The sequence below is a fragment of the Garra rufa genome, chromosome 5 (assembly GCF_049309525.1).
Source record: "Garra rufa chromosome 5, GarRuf1.0, whole genome shotgun sequence".
In the NCBI taxonomy this organism is placed as follows: Eukaryota; Metazoa; Chordata; class Actinopteri; order Cypriniformes; family Cyprinidae; genus Garra; species Garra rufa.
The window spans coordinates 4,860,477-4,878,875 of NC_133365.1; the positions used below are offsets into that span (position 1 = coordinate 4,860,477).

At 34.6% G+C, this 18,399-nt stretch overlaps 1 protein-coding gene across 1 annotated transcript; it reads left to right on the forward strand.

Moving 5' to 3' along the window:
* Positions 1-5,941: 5,941 nt before the first annotated feature.
* Positions 5,942-16,990, forward strand: LOC141334381 (U3 small nucleolar RNA-associated protein 14 homolog A). The gene is made up of 11 exons (XM_073839441.1): positions 5,942-6,297; positions 6,491-6,587; positions 8,599-8,669; positions 9,529-9,593; positions 9,673-9,821; positions 10,978-11,133; positions 11,972-12,091; positions 15,991-16,085; positions 16,166-16,289; positions 16,368-16,445; positions 16,541-16,990. Exons 1-11 carry the CDS (start codon positions 6,263-6,265, stop codon positions 16,988-16,990), a joined length of 1,440 nt encoding a protein of 479 aa, XP_073695542.1. The 5' UTR covers positions 5,942-6,262.
* The last annotated feature ends 1,409 nt before the right edge of the window (positions 16,991-18,399 follow it).

Consider the following 18,399-nt stretch of genomic DNA (forward strand, 5'->3'; position numbering starts at 1 on the left):
CATTTGAACGCAATCACGATTTTTCTAATGTTTATAAAAAGTCAAGTCAGAAAAGCTGAGTTTATGTTAACGCCAAAGAGTTATGTCAATGTCAAACGAAACACGATGCGTGAAAACATCCTGAAATCTGATCATGCTTTCGTTGATGTGCAGCAGTTTCGTAAAAGTTAATTCTTTGGTCAACATGATTTGCTTCAGTAACGTCAAACGTGAAATCAATTGCACTGATGCAAGAGAAACGGATGTGCCGTTTTTTTCCTCCTTTTTTCCTTTCATTATTTCAACTGCTCTGCTTCTGTTATCCATCGGCATGGACCAAGCGCTTTATTTCTTGTGTTTGCACGTATTTAATCTACCAAAAGTTGTCATTTATAGAACAGCTCTCCAACAGTGATTTCCCCGACATCAAATTACATACAAAACAAGGTTCATAAATCAACATGGAAATACATGAAAAGATCAGTAGCACCATTTCATCTGCAAGGACCAAATTCCCAATTTTTCTTCGTAACATGTCGTGATATCATATAACCAATGTAAAAAAACGTAAGTGTCATGTGAATATTTGGATGGAAACACTCATATCATCGTAGAATTTTACCCCTTGACAAATGTATGGGATACTTAGCTTATTTCTACTAACGTGTTTAGCTCTGTTGGTTTAGATGCACATTAGGAAGACTTTATCCCTGTTTCTGTGCTACGTTTTTGTGCTGTAAAAAGATTTAGGTGACCTAGCTGATCTGATAATCAGAAAAAAGATTTGGTCTTTTTCACTATTTAAAGCCATATCTTACGCCTTGTTTTATTCTTGCACTAGCACATAATTTATTTTCACAAATCTCATGAGCGTTTATCTTTATTTTTCATACGGAAGCATTCAAACTGAGCGAATGTGGAGCTGTTGTAGTAAAGGTATTAAACATCTTACAGTATTCAAACAACCTTCAAATGAAAATCTGCAGTTGTCATTTTTGAATTTGTGTTTCGTTGTGAAAAAGTTTGCTTTGTAATACCTGCTGTTTAGAGATATAGAATAAGGTTTTTTATTAGTGTGTGTACAAGGCCATTTGATTTTGCTTTTTTTTTATGTCAAACACTGGACTAGAGTCATTTTTGGAAAAATTTGTGAGACATTTTTAAATGATTTGACACGTCAGTCAAAGCCAAGTCAAATTCTGATAGGGCTTTCATGAACACAAAGCAGCACAGCACACAGATTTGTTTCCCGACCAACGCTTTCAGTTTTCGTCAGCGACAAAGGGTTGTCTACACTCAACTGTCTCTAAAATGAAGCAGCCCCCAAAGTAGGGAAAACACCAGAATATTCAAGAATCGTACCCCTTCAAACGTCAAACCACTTCAGCGAACACAACGACTGAGAGAAACCACTAAACGTAAACCACAGTTGATCCCTGTAGCAATCCTCATTGACCTAAACCCAATACCACTTCTCAAACCAGAAAAGAATTTTGCACTAAAATTATTCTTGGTCTTCTTCGATAAATAGCAATAGAACACTTAACATTAAGCTTTCTGTGCTCTTTGAAGACGCTGTTTTGTTTGTTCGAATACAGAGATGTGCGTAAAGTCGGATGGAGAGATAAATTCGGAACATCGTCATAAATGATGAGAATGTTTCCTGTTTCCTCTTCCAGGCTCTGAGGAAAATAGAAGAAGGCTGTCCCAGAAACAGTGGTGTTTCAACACTAATGGGGAGTGTTGGCGCGGGCGACTTGCTCGAGAGTCCTTCAGTGGAGTGCAAACATATACTTATCGCTTCTCGTTATTATTCTGTCAGTACTGCCGTGTTTCTGGGACTGGATTTCAGAGAGGGTCGGTTTTCAGGCTACGAACGGGAACGGTTCTTTGCCTTTTCGCCGCGACGTCCGCACGCCGAATCGTTGTCCGCAAGGAAGAAAGCGTGATGGGAACTGGACGTCGAAGCTTTCCTATGCCTACGATCAGTAATAACTTCTAGCAATTCTACGTAGTGATGGTTTTTGGTTTCTGGAACTAGTGGCTTTCCTGTTAAAACTGCTTCGTGGTGTCGTCGAAAGGTGTTGCGGTTTGTCTCGATATGTTGCGTGTTAGAGGAAGCATAAGTATGTGCCTTCATGTAATCTTCTTGGTGAGCTTGTTTTTATTACGAAGCTGAAGCCAGCCAGTTGTGTTTGCACTAAAACCAAATTGCTTTTGTGATGTTGGTTCTTTGAGCAAGCTTGTTGCGTCACTTTAGCAGTATGCATGAGGGTGAGCCTTGGTGAGTTCTAGGGATAGAGCTTGTGTCTTTTAACTTCTCAACTAGTGCAGCTTATAGGAAATCCCCAGAGTGATATCTCTGCTTCTGCGTTCCGTTTCGTTTCGATCAAATCATCCAACCACGTCATCCGAACGCGCGTGCGAGCGAATATAATAGCGCGTACCATACGATATTAGAGTATTTAACGTGACTGTCACACATTTCTCTGAATCAGTGGGAGTGCATGAGTTCATGAGGTCGCCTCAAGACTATTGGTCATGTTGTTATCGGTTCTTTTGTAAACTAAGTAAGTTTGTGTTGCATTTGTAATTTATTTCTGTTTTGTTTCTCCAAACCTAAAAAATGCTTTTCAGTCTTACAAATGCACCTTATTCTCACCCGTCTGCAACAGACGGGCCTTGTAATATCTCTAATTTAGCACCTTACTACACAGCATGATTTCACTTTATGCCAGTTTTGCTATACTTCCATGCATATGATTTGAAAGAAAAAAACAAAACCTTATATATTTTGTGAAAATATTTAAAGGGATGTGCCAAAGTTTGGAGGCGATCTCCCTTGTTTGTATGTTTATTATGACTTTTTTTTTTTTTCCTTTTCCTTCTGCTTCAGTTATTTCAGTGGTATCTCATGTAACCTTTCTTACAAATGTGTTTAGAAAAAAAAATATTTCAGCAAACAGTATCATTACTTGCCATTTTACAGTAAGCCCTGTATTTTCACGTATATTTACCAGTGATGTGTATTTGTTATTAAACAGAAAATAGCCGTAAAAGCTTCATTATGTTACATAATATTGTGACTTTTTTCGAAAAACTGTGAAGACTTGCATATACTTTATACAGAAGTATTAAGCCTTAATGCAAAAGACTAAAAAAAAAAAAAAAAAAAACGAGTGGAAGAATAACTGATTGTTGCAAAGTAAGGATGATTTTTTGTAAATGTTACCAGCACCTTTTTTTGTAATTTTCACTCTCTGAGGTATTGTAAGTTCACTCTGTTTGTGAAGTTTGAATATGAAGGAATAAAAAAAATAGTACTTTCCTGTACATTAAAGAATGCCATGATTTGTGTTTTTATTTCTGGACCCGTGGCTGTTTTATACGAACATTCTAAAACAGTACCCTATTCTACCTCCTTAGTTACTGTAAATGTTTCATCTTTAAATTTTTTAGAATGTTACAAATGTTGCAAATCTTAAGATACGTTTCTATAACGCAGCCTCTGGTGTTCAAATATCAACGGAACAAAAAACAGCTAACTTGTAACAGTCTTAAGTTGTATTTGCCTATTTCTACTCTATTTCCTAAGTAAAATAGTCACAATCTATAACACTGAACCAGCGTTTCTTATATATGAATCACTGTTATACAGGTATTGATAGCTTTTTTTCATCCGTGCATCAAAGCAGAACAGCGATGGAAAGGAATCAATCCAGAGGCCCATCAGAGAGAGCTCATCGGAGAAAGATGTTCATTAAGAACAGTTTGGCAAGAAGAGCAGTAAGTTTTAAAGTACATGGTAAATGGTGAAGGTCAAGTACATTATACATTTATATGTTGATCTTTAATTGACTTTGAAGACGTTGCCCCATTTCATTATGGACCGAATCATATAGGTAGGGATGTTGTATATAAGGCTGTTTTGATTGGGGTGTGCATACTGTCAATTTATCACTTTCAAAAATGACAAGCGAGTTTCCATATTTGTCCTATTTAAAACTTGACTCTTCTGTAGGACAAATACGGAAACTCGTTGGTCATTTTTGAACGCAATGCTATATTGGTCTCATAGGATTCAATGATCTATGCTAAGCTACGGTAAAACTCAACTTATTATTTCCCAAAAAAGTGGAGTGCTCCTTAAAAAAAGCGAACCTAAAGACATAGTGACACATTCACAATCTGATTGGTTGGGTTGAATGATGTATGTTTTGTGATAAAACTCACCAAATGCCCCAAAGAACGTGTGCTGAAGTGAGCTCGCTCATTGTTGCACGTATATGATTTTATTTTCACCACCTGCGAACTCACAAAGAGCTCATAAAAGGCACTTTACCTCGTTGCTCCATGTTTGCCCTCTGCTCATTTCGGATACACCGCTTGTTCCCTTCGTGAAATTACGTTGCATAGCGTCGCATCTTGTCATTACTTCCTGTTTTTGGTTCGTTTAGAAGTATTTGGTTTGAGTTGCGTTCATATTTCATTCATTTGGAAGTGGACCGAGACCCATCCTTTAAAGGAGTAGTTCACTTTCAGAACAAGAATTTACAGATAATGTACTCACGCCCTTGTCATCCAAGATGTTCATGTCTTTCTTTCTTCAGTCGTTGAGAGATGGTGTTTTTTGAGGAAAACATTTCAGGATTTCTCTCCATATAGTGGACTTCTATGGTGCCCTGAGTTTGAACTTCCAAAATGCAGCTTCAAAGAGCTCTAGATGATCCCAGCCGAGGAAGAAGAGTCTTATCTAGCGAAACGATTGGTTATTTTCTAAAATCATTTACAATTTATGTACTTTTTAATCTCTACTCAGAGTACACACAGAGCTAGACAAGACGAGCATTTGAGGTTAAACGTATAAAAAAATTTAATTTTGGAGGGGAATAAGACCCTTCTTCTTCGGCTGGGATCATCTAGAGCTCTTTGAAGCTGCATTTTAGAAGTTCAAACTCAGGGGCGCCATAGAAGTCCACTATATAGAGAGAAATCTTGAAATGTCCCTAGTGAAAAAAACAGCTAAAACCAGCCTAGGCTGGTTGGCTGGTTTTAGCTGGTCATAGCTGGTCGGCAGGCTGGTTTTAGAGGGGTTTTGGCCTTTTTTCCAGCCTGGCCAGGCTGGTCAGGCTGGTCTTAGCTGGCTGGAAAACCACCAGCTAAAACCAGCCTGACCAGGCTGGGAGACCAGCTAAAACCAGCTACTTCCAGCTTAAACCAGCCAATACCAGCCAACCAGCCTAGGCTGGTTTTAGCTGTTTTTTTCAGCAGGGGTTCTCCTAAAGAAACATAATTTCCTTACGGCTGAAGAAAGAAAGACATGAAAATCTTGGAGGATGACAAAGGGGTGAGTACATTATCTGTACATTTTTGCTCTGAAAGTGAACTACTCCTTTAAATGTGCAAAAATTCAGATGCTTAGACCCTATATTTACACATTTGTGACCCTGGAGCACAAAACCAGTCTTAAGTCGCTGGGGTATATTTGTAGCAATAGCCAAAAATACATTGTATGGGTCAAAATTACTGACTTTTCTTTTATGTCAAAAATCATACGGAAATTAAGTAAAGATCATGTTCCATTAAGATTTTTTGTTAAATTCCTACTGTAAACCTATCAAAATGTAATTTTTGATTAGTAATATGCATTGTTAAGAACTTAATTTGGACAACTTTAAAGGTGATTTTCTCAGTGTTTTGATTTTTTTGCACCCTCAGATTGCAGATTTTCAAATAGATGTATCTCGGCCAAATATTGTCCTATACATCAATAGAAAGCTTATTTATTGAGCTTTCATATGATGTATACATCTCAGTTTTGTAAAATTTAACCTTATGACTGGTTTTGTGGTCCAGGGTCACATATATATTCACAGTCTGAAACATATGATGCATTGAAATGTTTAAATCATTTGATTTATTTGTTAGAAACTACGATGTTTCGAACTACAGTCCAGATGGTGGCGTTGTGCACTTTTATCTGGTTACTCTGGTTAAAGAAGAAGAGACTGAAGTTCCTGCACACTCCAGCACTGGAGGAGGCGCTAGAAGCGGAATTGATGTTGGTTTGCAACACGAAGAAGAATCAGATGTTAGCGACGTCTTACGCAGACAAATTGAACTCAGCGAATGCTATCTGGTCTTTTAGTAATTCTAATAACGCGCTGGCCTTTGTAAACCGACGGACATATTGATTTCCTGAATCTCTGATTGTAGTCCTCTCAGGGATAAGAGAAATCTCAACGTTGTTCAGAGTTCGAGAGACACGTGGTTAAACTGCAGCATGGCCAACTCCAGCTCTCCTGACCAAACAACAAGGTTTGCTCAGTGTCATCTGTTTATGCATCTTACAATAGTGGTCTTTTAATGTCTATATTTGAATACTATTTTTAAAGGATTAAGATTAGGAAGTCTAAAATATTACTGTACGATCGTTCAAGTCATGTCTTTCTGTGATCGACCTTAAAAACAACATCTCTAGCATTTCTTTCTTGTTTGTTTTCCTCCTCAGTGAAGGTGTAGAGCTGACCTCAGCTATAGCTGCTGACAGTGATGAGGAAGATGAGCTTTCTAATGATATACAAGCCATCAGTGCCAGTGAAGATGAGGTGAGACATCTTCTGTTGTTTACTTTCTCTTAAGTTGTCCTTGTCTCAGTGTGATTTATACTAATCTGCTTACTATAGGGTTTAGTTTAGGGTTAGTTGCATGCAGTTGTTTGTAATATACTGTTGTTACTATATTATGTACATTCAAACATTTCCTTTATTTATCCCAGATGCAGTAACTGATCAGTAGAGTCATTTATTAAAGGAGGAGGTCACTTTCAGAACAAAAATGTACAGATAATGTACTCCTTGTCATCCAAGATGTTCATGTCTTTCTTTCTTCAGTCGTAAAGAAATTATGTTTGTTGAGGATTGTCAAGGTTTCTCTCCATATAGTGGATTTCTATGGTGCCCCTGAGTTTGAACTTCCAAAATGCAGCTTCAAAGGGCTCTAGATGATTATCTAGCAAAGCGGTCACTTATTTTCTGAAAATATTTACAATTTATATACTTTACAATCTCAAACGCTTGAATTGCAGAGCTAGACAAGATGAGCATTTGAGGTAAAAAGTATAATTTATTTATTTTTTATTTATTTATTTTTTTAAGAAAATAACCCATCGTTTCGCTAGATAAGACTCTTCTTCCTCGGCTGGGATTGTTTAGAGTCCTTTGAAGCTGCATTTTGTAAGTTCAAACTCAGGACACCATTGAAGTCCACTATATAGAGAGAAATCCTGAAAGGTTTTTCTCAAAAAAAAAAAAAAAAAAAGTATTTACAACTGAAGAAAGACAGACATGAATATCTCTGAAATTCATTTTAATTTTTCTATACTTTGTTTTCATTTATTTATTTATTTTTCATTTCGAGCAAAAAGCCTGTCTAATGAATTGAGTTTTACAGTTTTATTTTTGCCAAATTCTTTTTCCATTACTTTTCTGGATTCCATTTTAAACGTTTCCATCAAAATTAAATTTTATTTTCTCATCATGGATTTTCTTTTTTGTCCTACAGTGCAAGAAATGACGCTTTTCTTAGATTCTTAGATTAGTTTCCAGTCAAAGTATCCCAACATTTTTAAATCTAGAGCCATTTTCTAGACAAGTCAAAATAATGTTCTTGTTTTCAGTAAAAACAAGTCAAAACTAGTTGCGTTTTTGCTCGAAACAAGCAAAATGGTTTGCCAATGGGGTAAGAAAAGTAATCTTGTTTTCTGTTTGAAATAATATATTTTTTGCTTACCCCATTGGCAGATTATTTAGCTTGTTCTAAGCAAAAACTCACTTGATTTTGACTTCTTACTAAAAACAAGAAAATAATTTTTACTTGTCGAGAAAATGGTTTAAGAATTAACTGGAAACAAGACAAAAAAATCTAAGAAAAGCATTTTTGGCAGTGTAACTTACTGTGAAACACTGTTTCATGTTCACTGACCAAAAACATCCTACAATTTACAGCAAACATGAGGCAGCATGTGTGGAGTTCTTATTTTCTATAAATCTTTCCATCAAACAAAATGTAGATCTTGTTGTCATTTTTATAAATAAAACTTATCCACCATCCTGATTTTCCAAAAGTCTGAGGCTGTATGTCTGATTCGCACAGCACTGGTTTTACGCACCATCTCAAGATACTACAGACAAAAAGCAAGCAATCTTCTAAAAGCAATGTCCAAACTTCACAAAAGTTAGAACAACAGGACAGTCTGAGGAAATGTGCCAAATGTCATGAGTTTCTGATGATCAATGGCTAGCAGCAAATTCTGTGAAGAACAGATGAGGAGCTGTAGTACCAGAGTTGTCCACAAGAGGACGATACATTATTTTTATGATCTAACTCCATCAATTTCAAGTTTGGTACTATCATATATGTTTGTAAGCAGTTTCACCAAACCCTAACTAATTTACACTATAAAAGAAGACTGAGGACTGTTGATTTTGCTGTAAAAACTCATATCTGAACAGTTGCATGGAAGTTTTATGACCTCATTGTTCACATGAGCTGTTGGTGCTTTCAAAGACATGTATCTGTGCCTGATTAAGCCAAAATGTTGATTTATTTTTAATCCAGGAGGGCAGTGGTGATGAGAGGAAACATGAGAAGCTGCTGGAAGCCATCAGTGCTATGGGTGGAAGAAAGAGGTGTGAGACTTTTGAGATTTAGTTTTTTTTTTTAGTACTGCTCCACCTAAATGAAAATGCTTGACTGAGAACTGGAATGTTTGGAATAAGCATTTCTTAACTTATACTGTTTATACCATGGTCTGTCTAAATACATAAAGGAGTTCTCTTCCAGAACAAACATTTCTGGATTTTTTCCATGTACACTGCAAAAAAAAAAAAAATGCTTTTCTTAGATTTATATCTAAAATTCTTAAATCAGGAAAGATTTTCTAGACAAGTAAAAATTTTGGTCTTGTTTTTAGGAAAAAAAAAAAAAACTAGTCAACATAAGTGCATTTTTGCTTGAAACAAACCAAATGGGGTAAGAAGAAATAATCTTGTTACGATTAGAAAGTTTGAAAAAAGATATTTTTACCCCATTGGCAGATTATTTGGCTTTTTCTAAGCAAAAAAAAAAAAACTTAATTTTGACCTGAAAATAATTTTTCCTTGTCTAGAAATCTTCTCGGTTTAAGAATTTCTAGGTATTTTGGCAAAAAAAAAAAAAAAAAACTCTAAGTAAGAAAAGCATTTTTTGCAGTGTAAGTGGACTTCTATGGTGTCTGTGAGTTTGAACCTCCATAATGCAGTTTAAATGTGGCTTCAAATGACCTCAAATGCAGTTATAAACAATCCCAGCTAAGGAAAAAGGGTCTTATCTGACAAAATAATTCCTTTTTGTTTACCTCAAACGTGTTATGCAGCTCCAAAATGTATGTTTAGACTTGGTTTCCTTTAATAAAGTCCCTTTTGGAATGAATCTCTTTTTAGCAGAGTCAGAAATTGTAATAATGTCGTCCAAAACAACTTTTTAACTTTCAATGCTTGTCTCTCCAAGGAAAAAGCAGAAGGAGCGCTCTGAAGCAAGTGTGCAGGTCTCAGAGTTCTTGGTCAATGCGGAGGGTAAAAGCAGAGTTTATTCGCATCACATCTCTGACAGAGATGAAACATCAGCAGTAAGTTCTTCATTGTCTGTTTGCAGGTACAGGAGATAAAGTCGACCTCTCTGACCTTCTGGAAACCATGAGGAAGAGCTCCGCAGTCTCCAGCAAGACCAAGAAACTGCTGAAGAACCTGCAGAACAGTAAACGCACTTTAGAGCTGCCTCTCAACAAACAGCAAACAGAGAAGGTGAAAAAATGAATGTTCAGTTTAGTGAACCAAGTAGCTTGTAACTTGTCCAAAAAACTGTGCTTTTAAATGAGTAGCAATTAATGGCATCAGGGATATTATAACAAACATGTTATCCATATAAACATTAGATTCTCCTCAAAAGCTAGTAGCAATTAGAAAAAGATCAGTGACATTTATTTGAATGAACACTTGGAGAAAAGTCATGTACTCTTGGTGCCAAGTTAGGTTGCTCACACAATTTTAATGTTATTTAAAGGGTTTTAGCAAAGTCAGTTTGAGTTTTTACAAAAAGTACATGTTACACATATTTTACTAGTTTTATCTTACCTTGAATATCAATGAAGAATTATAGCTGTAGATACTGGCATGGTGTCAAAAAGCAAATAAGTGCATTTTTAAGTCTTGCAATAGTGTGGTGTTCAAGATGTCAACTTTTGCATACTAACTTTTTTACTTGGTAGCACCAAAAAGAAATTCAGGAGCACCTACATTTTTAGTGATGCGCCGATCTTGACTCTTCACGGCTGATTCTGATTGCAGATGTTTTACAAGCAATTTGGCTGATTCTGAAAGACTTTTTAATATTTATTTTACGCCTTAAGCAAGGGACAGGAATTATTGAAAATATGAGTACATAAACATGATGTTTATTTTCTCTATTATAAGTACAGCCATTTAAATTAGAGGCAGTCACTGCATTTTTAAAGAATCTACAGTATAAATAGCAAAAAATAAATGAGACAGTTCTTTCTTAGTCGTGTAGACAATAAATGCAGCCACAATCAAAGTAGGCTACTCTTTCAATATTCAAAGTGCAAATAGACCGATTTTCCCACCATGATACAGAGTTATAGACAACTATACAACTTATTATAGCCCACATACTAATAACAGCTTCGACATTTTATGTAGCCTAATTTGGTCGCAATTTCGAGCCCTGCAACTTATGTAAAGGCCTACTTTTTACAAGGTGTAGTTGTTAAAGGGGTCATCGGATGCCCATTTCCACAAGTTCATATGATCCTTTATGGTCTAAATGAAAAGTCTCTAATATACTTTGGTTAAAAATTCTCAATAGTAGTGTGAAAAAAAAAAAGTTTTATATCAGAAGCCGCTATTCTAAATTGTCTTTTTTCTCTATTTATGTCCACAGATTCAGCGAACCATAGCGTATGAGAAGACCGCCACAGAGGTGTCCGTCTGGCAGGACGTCATAGTGCAGAACCAGAAGGCCGAACAGCTGGTGTTTCCTCTGAAGCAGGAGTCCTCCGCACCTAAACGGGTGGAGCAGGTCGTGACTAGATGGAAGGTGTGGATATTTGATTTATTTATTAGTGTTCAAATGGCTCAAGTTGGTCACGGTTCTCCTGTCATCATTACTGCTATTAGGGGTGCACACAGTCTTTCCTCAAGCCACCTTACCACACCTTTGAGTGTAATCTGTATGTTGCAGATGTGAACGTCACACACTTTCAAAAAAAGGCATCAAACTTGAATTTTAGGGCTTGATTGCAGGTTTCGCTTTTTTTTTTTTTTTTTTTGAATGAAAAAAGTATTAAACTCATACATGCATTCATGATGCTGTTTTGTTTGTAGTTGTTTAAGGAACCCTAATTAATTATAATTGTTTATAAACGTTATTTTAAACATGCATACATCATACTGATAATCCTGTTATTTTATTGCTTTAAATAAACGTGTATTAGTGATATGTTGCTCGATGTGTGCTCTTGTGGCCTCTGGAGGGAAACCAAAAGCTTCGTCTCACCACAACTGAAATGATGCATTTTAAATTTGAATATAATTCGAATTTTGCTCATATTTAAATGCAAAATTCAAATTTATCTTTTTATGTTTTGTCACTGCTGCTTATTCATCGTTGTGTTTATAATACATTGTTCTTTGTAATTCTGTTTAAACTTTGCATTGAATCACGTGCGCAAGCATTGAACAACGTAAAATCGTTTCAAATATTCTTTGGCCTTTTGTTTAATTTAGCTTCAAATTTCAAAAACTAATGTTACGTTATATTTTTGTCATTGTTGCTTTTCTTTGTGGTTTCTTTTCCTCTACCTGTACAAAGAATTATTTGCAATTATGCAATTGCTTCAGATGTTGAACTAACTCCATGTGTGTTTCTCTGGCAGGCTCAAACTCCTCTTGAACAAGAGATTTTCAGTCTCTTGCACAAAAACCAACAGCCAACCCACGACCCAATTCTGACTCCTAAAGAGGATGCAGCGCTTAAAGCCATGAGCTTGGAGGAGGTATGACTTTCAAAATGCATCTATTTGGAGAGGTTTATAGCCATTCAGATCAGGTTATTACTACTTATAGCAGCTGTAGTTTTTTAACAGTGTAGAAAACGGCAAACAAAATGCTCTCCAAACTCATTGTAGACCTTGATTATAATTGTAGTGGTTTAGTTGTGTAAGGTTTGTTTGCAACATGCCACATTAATTCCTCACTCATTACTACTTCTGAGTGTTTTCTATAACGTTAGCCAAGTTTCCATTCAGTTGTTTGCGTTGTTCTGTTATCGACAAAGACAATATGCATAAAAAACTGTTTGCATCCAACTGGCTTTTTGCCAATAAAATGTTGTGTGCATGATGACCTGATCCCTAAAAAAAAAAAAAAAAAGGAATTGTCACGTAAGTTTTGGTTAATCACAAAAAAGTTGCCTTTCAGTTGTTTTCACTTATAATTTCACCTATTGCGCAAATTACATGTTCTTAATCCATTTGAAACCAAACTTACTTTATGTAGGCTATTATTTAATTGTATAGGCCTACAATACAAAAGTGTCCTGCTCTTGTTTTTTTTTGTACTTAGTTAGGCTTATAGACTATTTAGATACTTGAGCATTAAGCGATATACATAAACAGGTGCAGTTATATTATTATCATTTCTAATTAACTTTTATTTCTGTATTGGAAATAGGAATGTTCATTTCGGTTATTTTATTTCTCCAAATTGTTGGTCGTTAAGCAATTATTAACCATTAACCGACATTTATGTTAAATAACAATTAAATTACGTGGCTGTGACCAATTAAAAATACCTTTCCAGGGATTAATTATATACATGCAAAAACAACAGAACGTGAGGATTCACACGGTCACATCACATTAGTAAATAGGCTTTATAAAATATATTTTATAAATAATAAATAATATTAACAAAACAAAAAAAACTATATGCAGAATTTTTCGGTTCATTTTTGTGAAGCGTTCTTGAGAAAGTGGCATCCTGTTTGTTTTGCTTTATTTTACAAAAGCACAATGTTTTTTTTTTTTTTTATTGTGAATGTACACAAATAAAATTTAAAATAGTTTCAAATAATATCTTACTCCTTATATGACCACAAAAGAAGTATTGTAAGTTTTTTCCACTTTAATACGGGACAAAAAAGACCAAATGATCGTTAAGTATTACTAATTGTCATAAAATACAGTCAGCCAAACATATTGAAAAACCGTGCTGTTGTATTTTCCCTTCACTCCACAACAAATCCTTTAAATTTAACAGTAGAACAAGAATGAAAATATAAACTAACAAGTCAAAACAAATGTAAAATTTTCTACTTTTTGTACAAAACGAATCAGTTTTAACTTGCAACGAACTAAAGGAACGTCAAATTAAGACGAGACACTGCAGGTGAATAGGGTAAAAATATTTACTAATAGTTATCACCTTACTTATTCTGTTAATTGGTTACATTGATAATTGCAAACATTTTTTGTATTACATTTTTAAAATGTTAGGTTTAAATATGCAAATGAGCCATTATTTAATGCAATATGTGCTCATTTGCATACATTTCCAGTACAAAAATCTAAACACTGGATGAAGTCAGTTTCAAAATTTTTTAACATATTGACATTAGAGCCAAATGATTTTACAGAGGGAATTTTGTCACTCCATAATAATATATTTTTTACAATTTTGGGGCCAATAAAATGTTGTATAAAATCAAGCAAATTATATATGAACTTTGCCTTTAAAAATCTGTATTGTAATTAAAATCTATTGACACAAATAGATAAAGTACTATAAAAGAAAGATTTAACAGTGACTTTTGGGTGTTTTCTTTCCACTAGTCTGAAAAAACACTTTAAGAAACAGCAAAAAGCCCAAAATCTCAAAGTTAAATAGTGCATGAAAAACTGCATTTTTTCCCTGCAGTGTCTCCCCTTAAGATATGCATATCAGATATTTTGAAAGGTAACTCGTCTTTTCGTACCATATATAAAATAATTATAGCTACAGTCTAATAATATGAATATGATTTAATGTCCTTTTGGACTTGGAGAAATCGTGCTTTAATGTGAGCAACATTGCCTATAGGTGATTTCAGTCATGTGACACCATTTATTTGCCTTCAATCAAACACCTGAATCAGCTAATCAAGGTGTGAAGGATTATTTGATAATAGCAAGTGTGTTGGAGCATGTCGGCACTGAATTCCTCATCTCAGGAGTCCTCCAGGACTGGGGTTGGCCATCTCTGCCATTATTGAGAATTAATCTAAGAACATCATTATGTAAATTTGTGTACAACAAAGATAAAAAGGGCAAAACAAATGACAAGCACCACTTTACTACGAAGTGTTAGAAACATTAGCAACATAAAATAAGTGACAAGTTTGTTCAGTTTTAACATGAATAGTGTGGTATGTTTCTGGTTAGTGCTTGTGCTGGCTTTAGTTAGTGGCCCACTGCCATTCTCACGCTGTAATCAATAGTGTTACTCATGGTGAGATCACCCAAATGGTGTGGCAGTCAAGTTTATTTTGATTGGTGTCCAATTCTATAATAAAGCCCTTTGGGATGATGCTGTTATTCCAAGTCAATCTGTTATTCTAAGTTAAATCATTTTAATACAGGATACTTTTTTTTTTACTCATCAAAATCTAGGAGTTGACACATTTATACAGTTGCAACATGTACATATGCAGTCATGTGGAAACAGTTAGGACACCCTATTGATCTCCGTGGTTTTCCGAATCTGGGCCAGTATTCACAAAGCATCTCAAGGCTAAAAGTAGCTCATAACTTGACCATTTAGGAGAAAGTCTTACAAATAATGGGCATCAGAAAACTACATTTTTGCTATTTTTTTTTTTTTAGTATTTCACAAAGCATTGTAGTTTTTTTTAAAGTGTAATTTGAGATTTGTTGTATTTTGAATCCAGGTTTCCTTTGTGAAATGCAAAAGTTGCTCATACTCATTTCAAAGTCAAGGATTCATTAGTTTGAATGTACATTGGATCATCTTCACTTTCTTTTTGACAAAACATCATGTTTCTGTCGTGACAGTAATGCTTTGGTAGCGACCACATTACGTTACAGAATTTTAACTCTCATACCAAAACATTGATGACATGTTTCAGTCAGTTCTATGGGATAACACCTAAACAAGTGTGTGTATATGTGTATATAGTAATATAATATAGGGTTGCAAAAATGTGACAAATTTCCAGTAAATTTCAGAAACATCCCAGATTGTAATAACTTTTCAGAATTTTTTGGAATTTTCCTGGGATTTTTAGAAAATTTACCTGATATTTTCCACCCCTTTGCAACCATATATATATATATATATATATATATATATATAAACAAAATCACATTTTAAAAGTGGAAAAAATACAAAAATAATTTTTCATAACTTAAAATTTAGTGGTTAGGGTTTGAGACAGCCACCTCCTAATTGAAAGTACTCCATAAATTATAAGTTTTATATATATATATATATATATATATATATATATATATATATATATATATATATATAAGTAAATAAATAAATATATAAAAACAAAATCCATTTTAAAATAATTAAAAAGATAAAAAAGTGGGAAAAAAATAAAAAAATAATTTCAATATCATTTTCATTATTATTCAGTTAAAATTTAGTTTTTAGGGTTTGAGACAGCCACCTCCCAATTGAAAGTACTTAATAAATTATGAATATATATATATGTATATATGTTTTTGTGTGTGAATATATAATGTTTTACTTCATAGTTCCATTCCATGCTTATGATTGGTCACCAAGCAGCATTAATTATTTTAAGTCTTTGCTATGAGTCCTCATTTTAATTTATATATATATATATATATATATATTCCACTTTGTAACAGTTTGTTTTGCATGGCAGGCTAAGATTCGTCGTGCTGAGCTTCAAAAGGCAAGAGTGCTCCAGTCGTACTTTGAGGCAAAAGCCAAAAGAGAAAAGCATATCAAGAGTAAAACGTAAGTCCTATATCTGAACGTTTCCAACAGCTTTTATTAGTCTTCCTTACATTTTAAGTGCAAAATATCATCTTTCTCAGGTACCACAAGTTTAAGAAGAAAGACAAACGGAATCAATTTGTGAAGAAGTTTGAAGAAATGTTTAAGACGGATCCTGAAGGAGCTCTGGATGAGTTGAAAAAGATCGAAATGGCCAGGATGAAGGTGCGTGCTCAACTGAGAGAGCAAATACTGAAAGAGATGTGTGATTGCTTAAATATGTTTTCCTTGTTTTGACAACAGGAGAGGATGTCTCTGAAACATCAGAACAGTGGCAAGTGGGCAAAATCAAAGGCTATAATGGCAAAATATGACGATTCGGTAAGTGTTTTATTTATTTTATTTTTTTTGTGAGACTGAAAATGATTTAATGATTCATATCCTTGTCACATTTGGATATCTGTCATGCTCTTCAGGCACGCAAAGCAATGCAGGAGCAGTTACAGATGAATAAAGATCTCACTGAGAAAATCGCCGTGCCTTCTGATGACGAAGATGAAAATGAAGAGGAGGCACTGGAGACTCTTCCTGATTTTGTGAACAACCCTGAGCCAATCATTGACCCTGTCAACCCCTGGATGAGAGGCAAGCTCACACATGAAGAGCCTAAGGTCACAACTGGGGCTGTGCAAACGGCACAAGAAGAGAATGAGGAAGAGGAAGAAAAAGAAGAAGAAGAGGAACTCCTTGGAGAATTTGAGAGGAAGAGGAAGCTCCGGCAAGCTGATGAAGAGGACTTGATCCCAACAGAAGAAGAGAGTAAAAGAGAAGGTTCAAAGAAAATACTTACAATACTGTCATTGTTTTTAATTTCTTCACCACAAAACGAGACTTCTCTCATCATTTATTTATCCTCATGGTCTTGATCATTGAAATTATTCTGCCAAAAAAAGCTCTTTTGGTATTAGTGTTGGGGTAACACATTACAAGTGACGCAAGTTACGTAATACTGTTACTTTTTCCAAGTAACTAGTAAAGTAACGCATTACTTTTTAATTGACAAGAAAGTACACCAGTTACTTTCCTCCATTTATTGACTAAAAGCTCTCCTGTCCTCATGTTGAGAGAAATTGTAAGATGTTACTTTAGTTCTAGAATAAATGTGAACATGCGTTAATTCATCTCACTCACTAAAAAACAGATCCAGTGTTCGTCAAAATGAATAAAAACAGTTCAATTCAATGCAAACCTGCTATAGTTAAATGTTAAATAATACAAATATCCTTTATGTATTTAATCCCATTTTATTAACCGATGTCTTTGCTGCCGACCTTCGATGATCTAATTCATCCATACTAATAAGCAGAAATTACTCAAGATAATCTAACATTTGTTTTTCGTTTTTATTGCTGAAGAGTTGACATTTGTTCTTCTGTGGTCTACTGTACAGACGTCAATTTACTTTTCTCTAAGCCTGAGGCTTTTGCTGTGAAAAGGCTTTAACATTTGACAAAAATAGAACTTTTTATATTAAAAACAAACAAGCAAGCCCTGCCCAGATTTAAAAAGTAACGCAAAAGTAACGTAACGCATTACTTTTCATAAAAAGCTAAACTAAGTAACAGAATTAGTTACTTTTTTAGGGAGTAACTCAATATTGTAACGCATTACTTTTAAAAGTAACTTTCCCCAACACTGGTTGGTATAAGCAAAAAGGCTGAATAAATTATATTGAACAATAGGGATGGGACGATACACCTCCCGGTTCAATACTATCACAATAATTGCATGCCAATACGATATGTATTGCGTTTTTCTTTTTTATTAAGAAATTCGATTTTACAAGTATTGCGATTCGATATTGCTATTTGGGTTGGGACGATACGCTAGTCTGCCAATTCAAATGTTTAACAAAATTAGTAGAAAAAGTACTTTCTGAAATAAAATAAGTGATGTGTTACTTTGCAAACCGTTTTAGTCATTTTCCCGGCAAAACAAATTTTACTTTTTTTTTTTACCGCAAAATATATTTGGTCATCCCATTAAAAATGACATTCAAATTGGTTCATTCCAGAGCTTTAAAGTGCTTTTAATAGTCATTAAATCTGTGTGATGAGAATCATTCAGAAATCTGCTGCTGTCAGCAAAAAGTAGGACTTTTATTTTGGTCTTTCCGCCAAAATAAAAGTCAACATTCACAAATGTTAGTTTTGTAGTTTTACTGTTGTTCTGTAAAATAAAACAAAAAGCAAGACAAAAACAATGATAACAATCATTCCAACAGCTCTATTCATACATGTATTCTAACATTCTCCTTTGCTCAGCGAGACTGCAT

What these genes read in the sequence shown, in the direction of transcription:
- LOC141334381 (XM_073839441.1), top strand. Translation starts at nt 6,263, where the DNA reads ATGGCCAACTCCAGCTCTCCTGACCAAACAACAAG. An exon ending in AAGCCATGAGCTTGGAGGAG is followed by an intron (nt 12,092 to 15,990) that starts GTATGACTTTCA and finishes TTTGCATGGCAG; the next exon opens with GCTAAGATTCGTCGTGCTGA. An exon ending in TGGCAAAATATGACGATTCG is followed by an intron (nt 16,446 to 16,540) that starts GTAAGTGTTTTA and finishes CATGCTCTTCAG; the next exon opens with GCACGCAAAGCAATGCAGGA.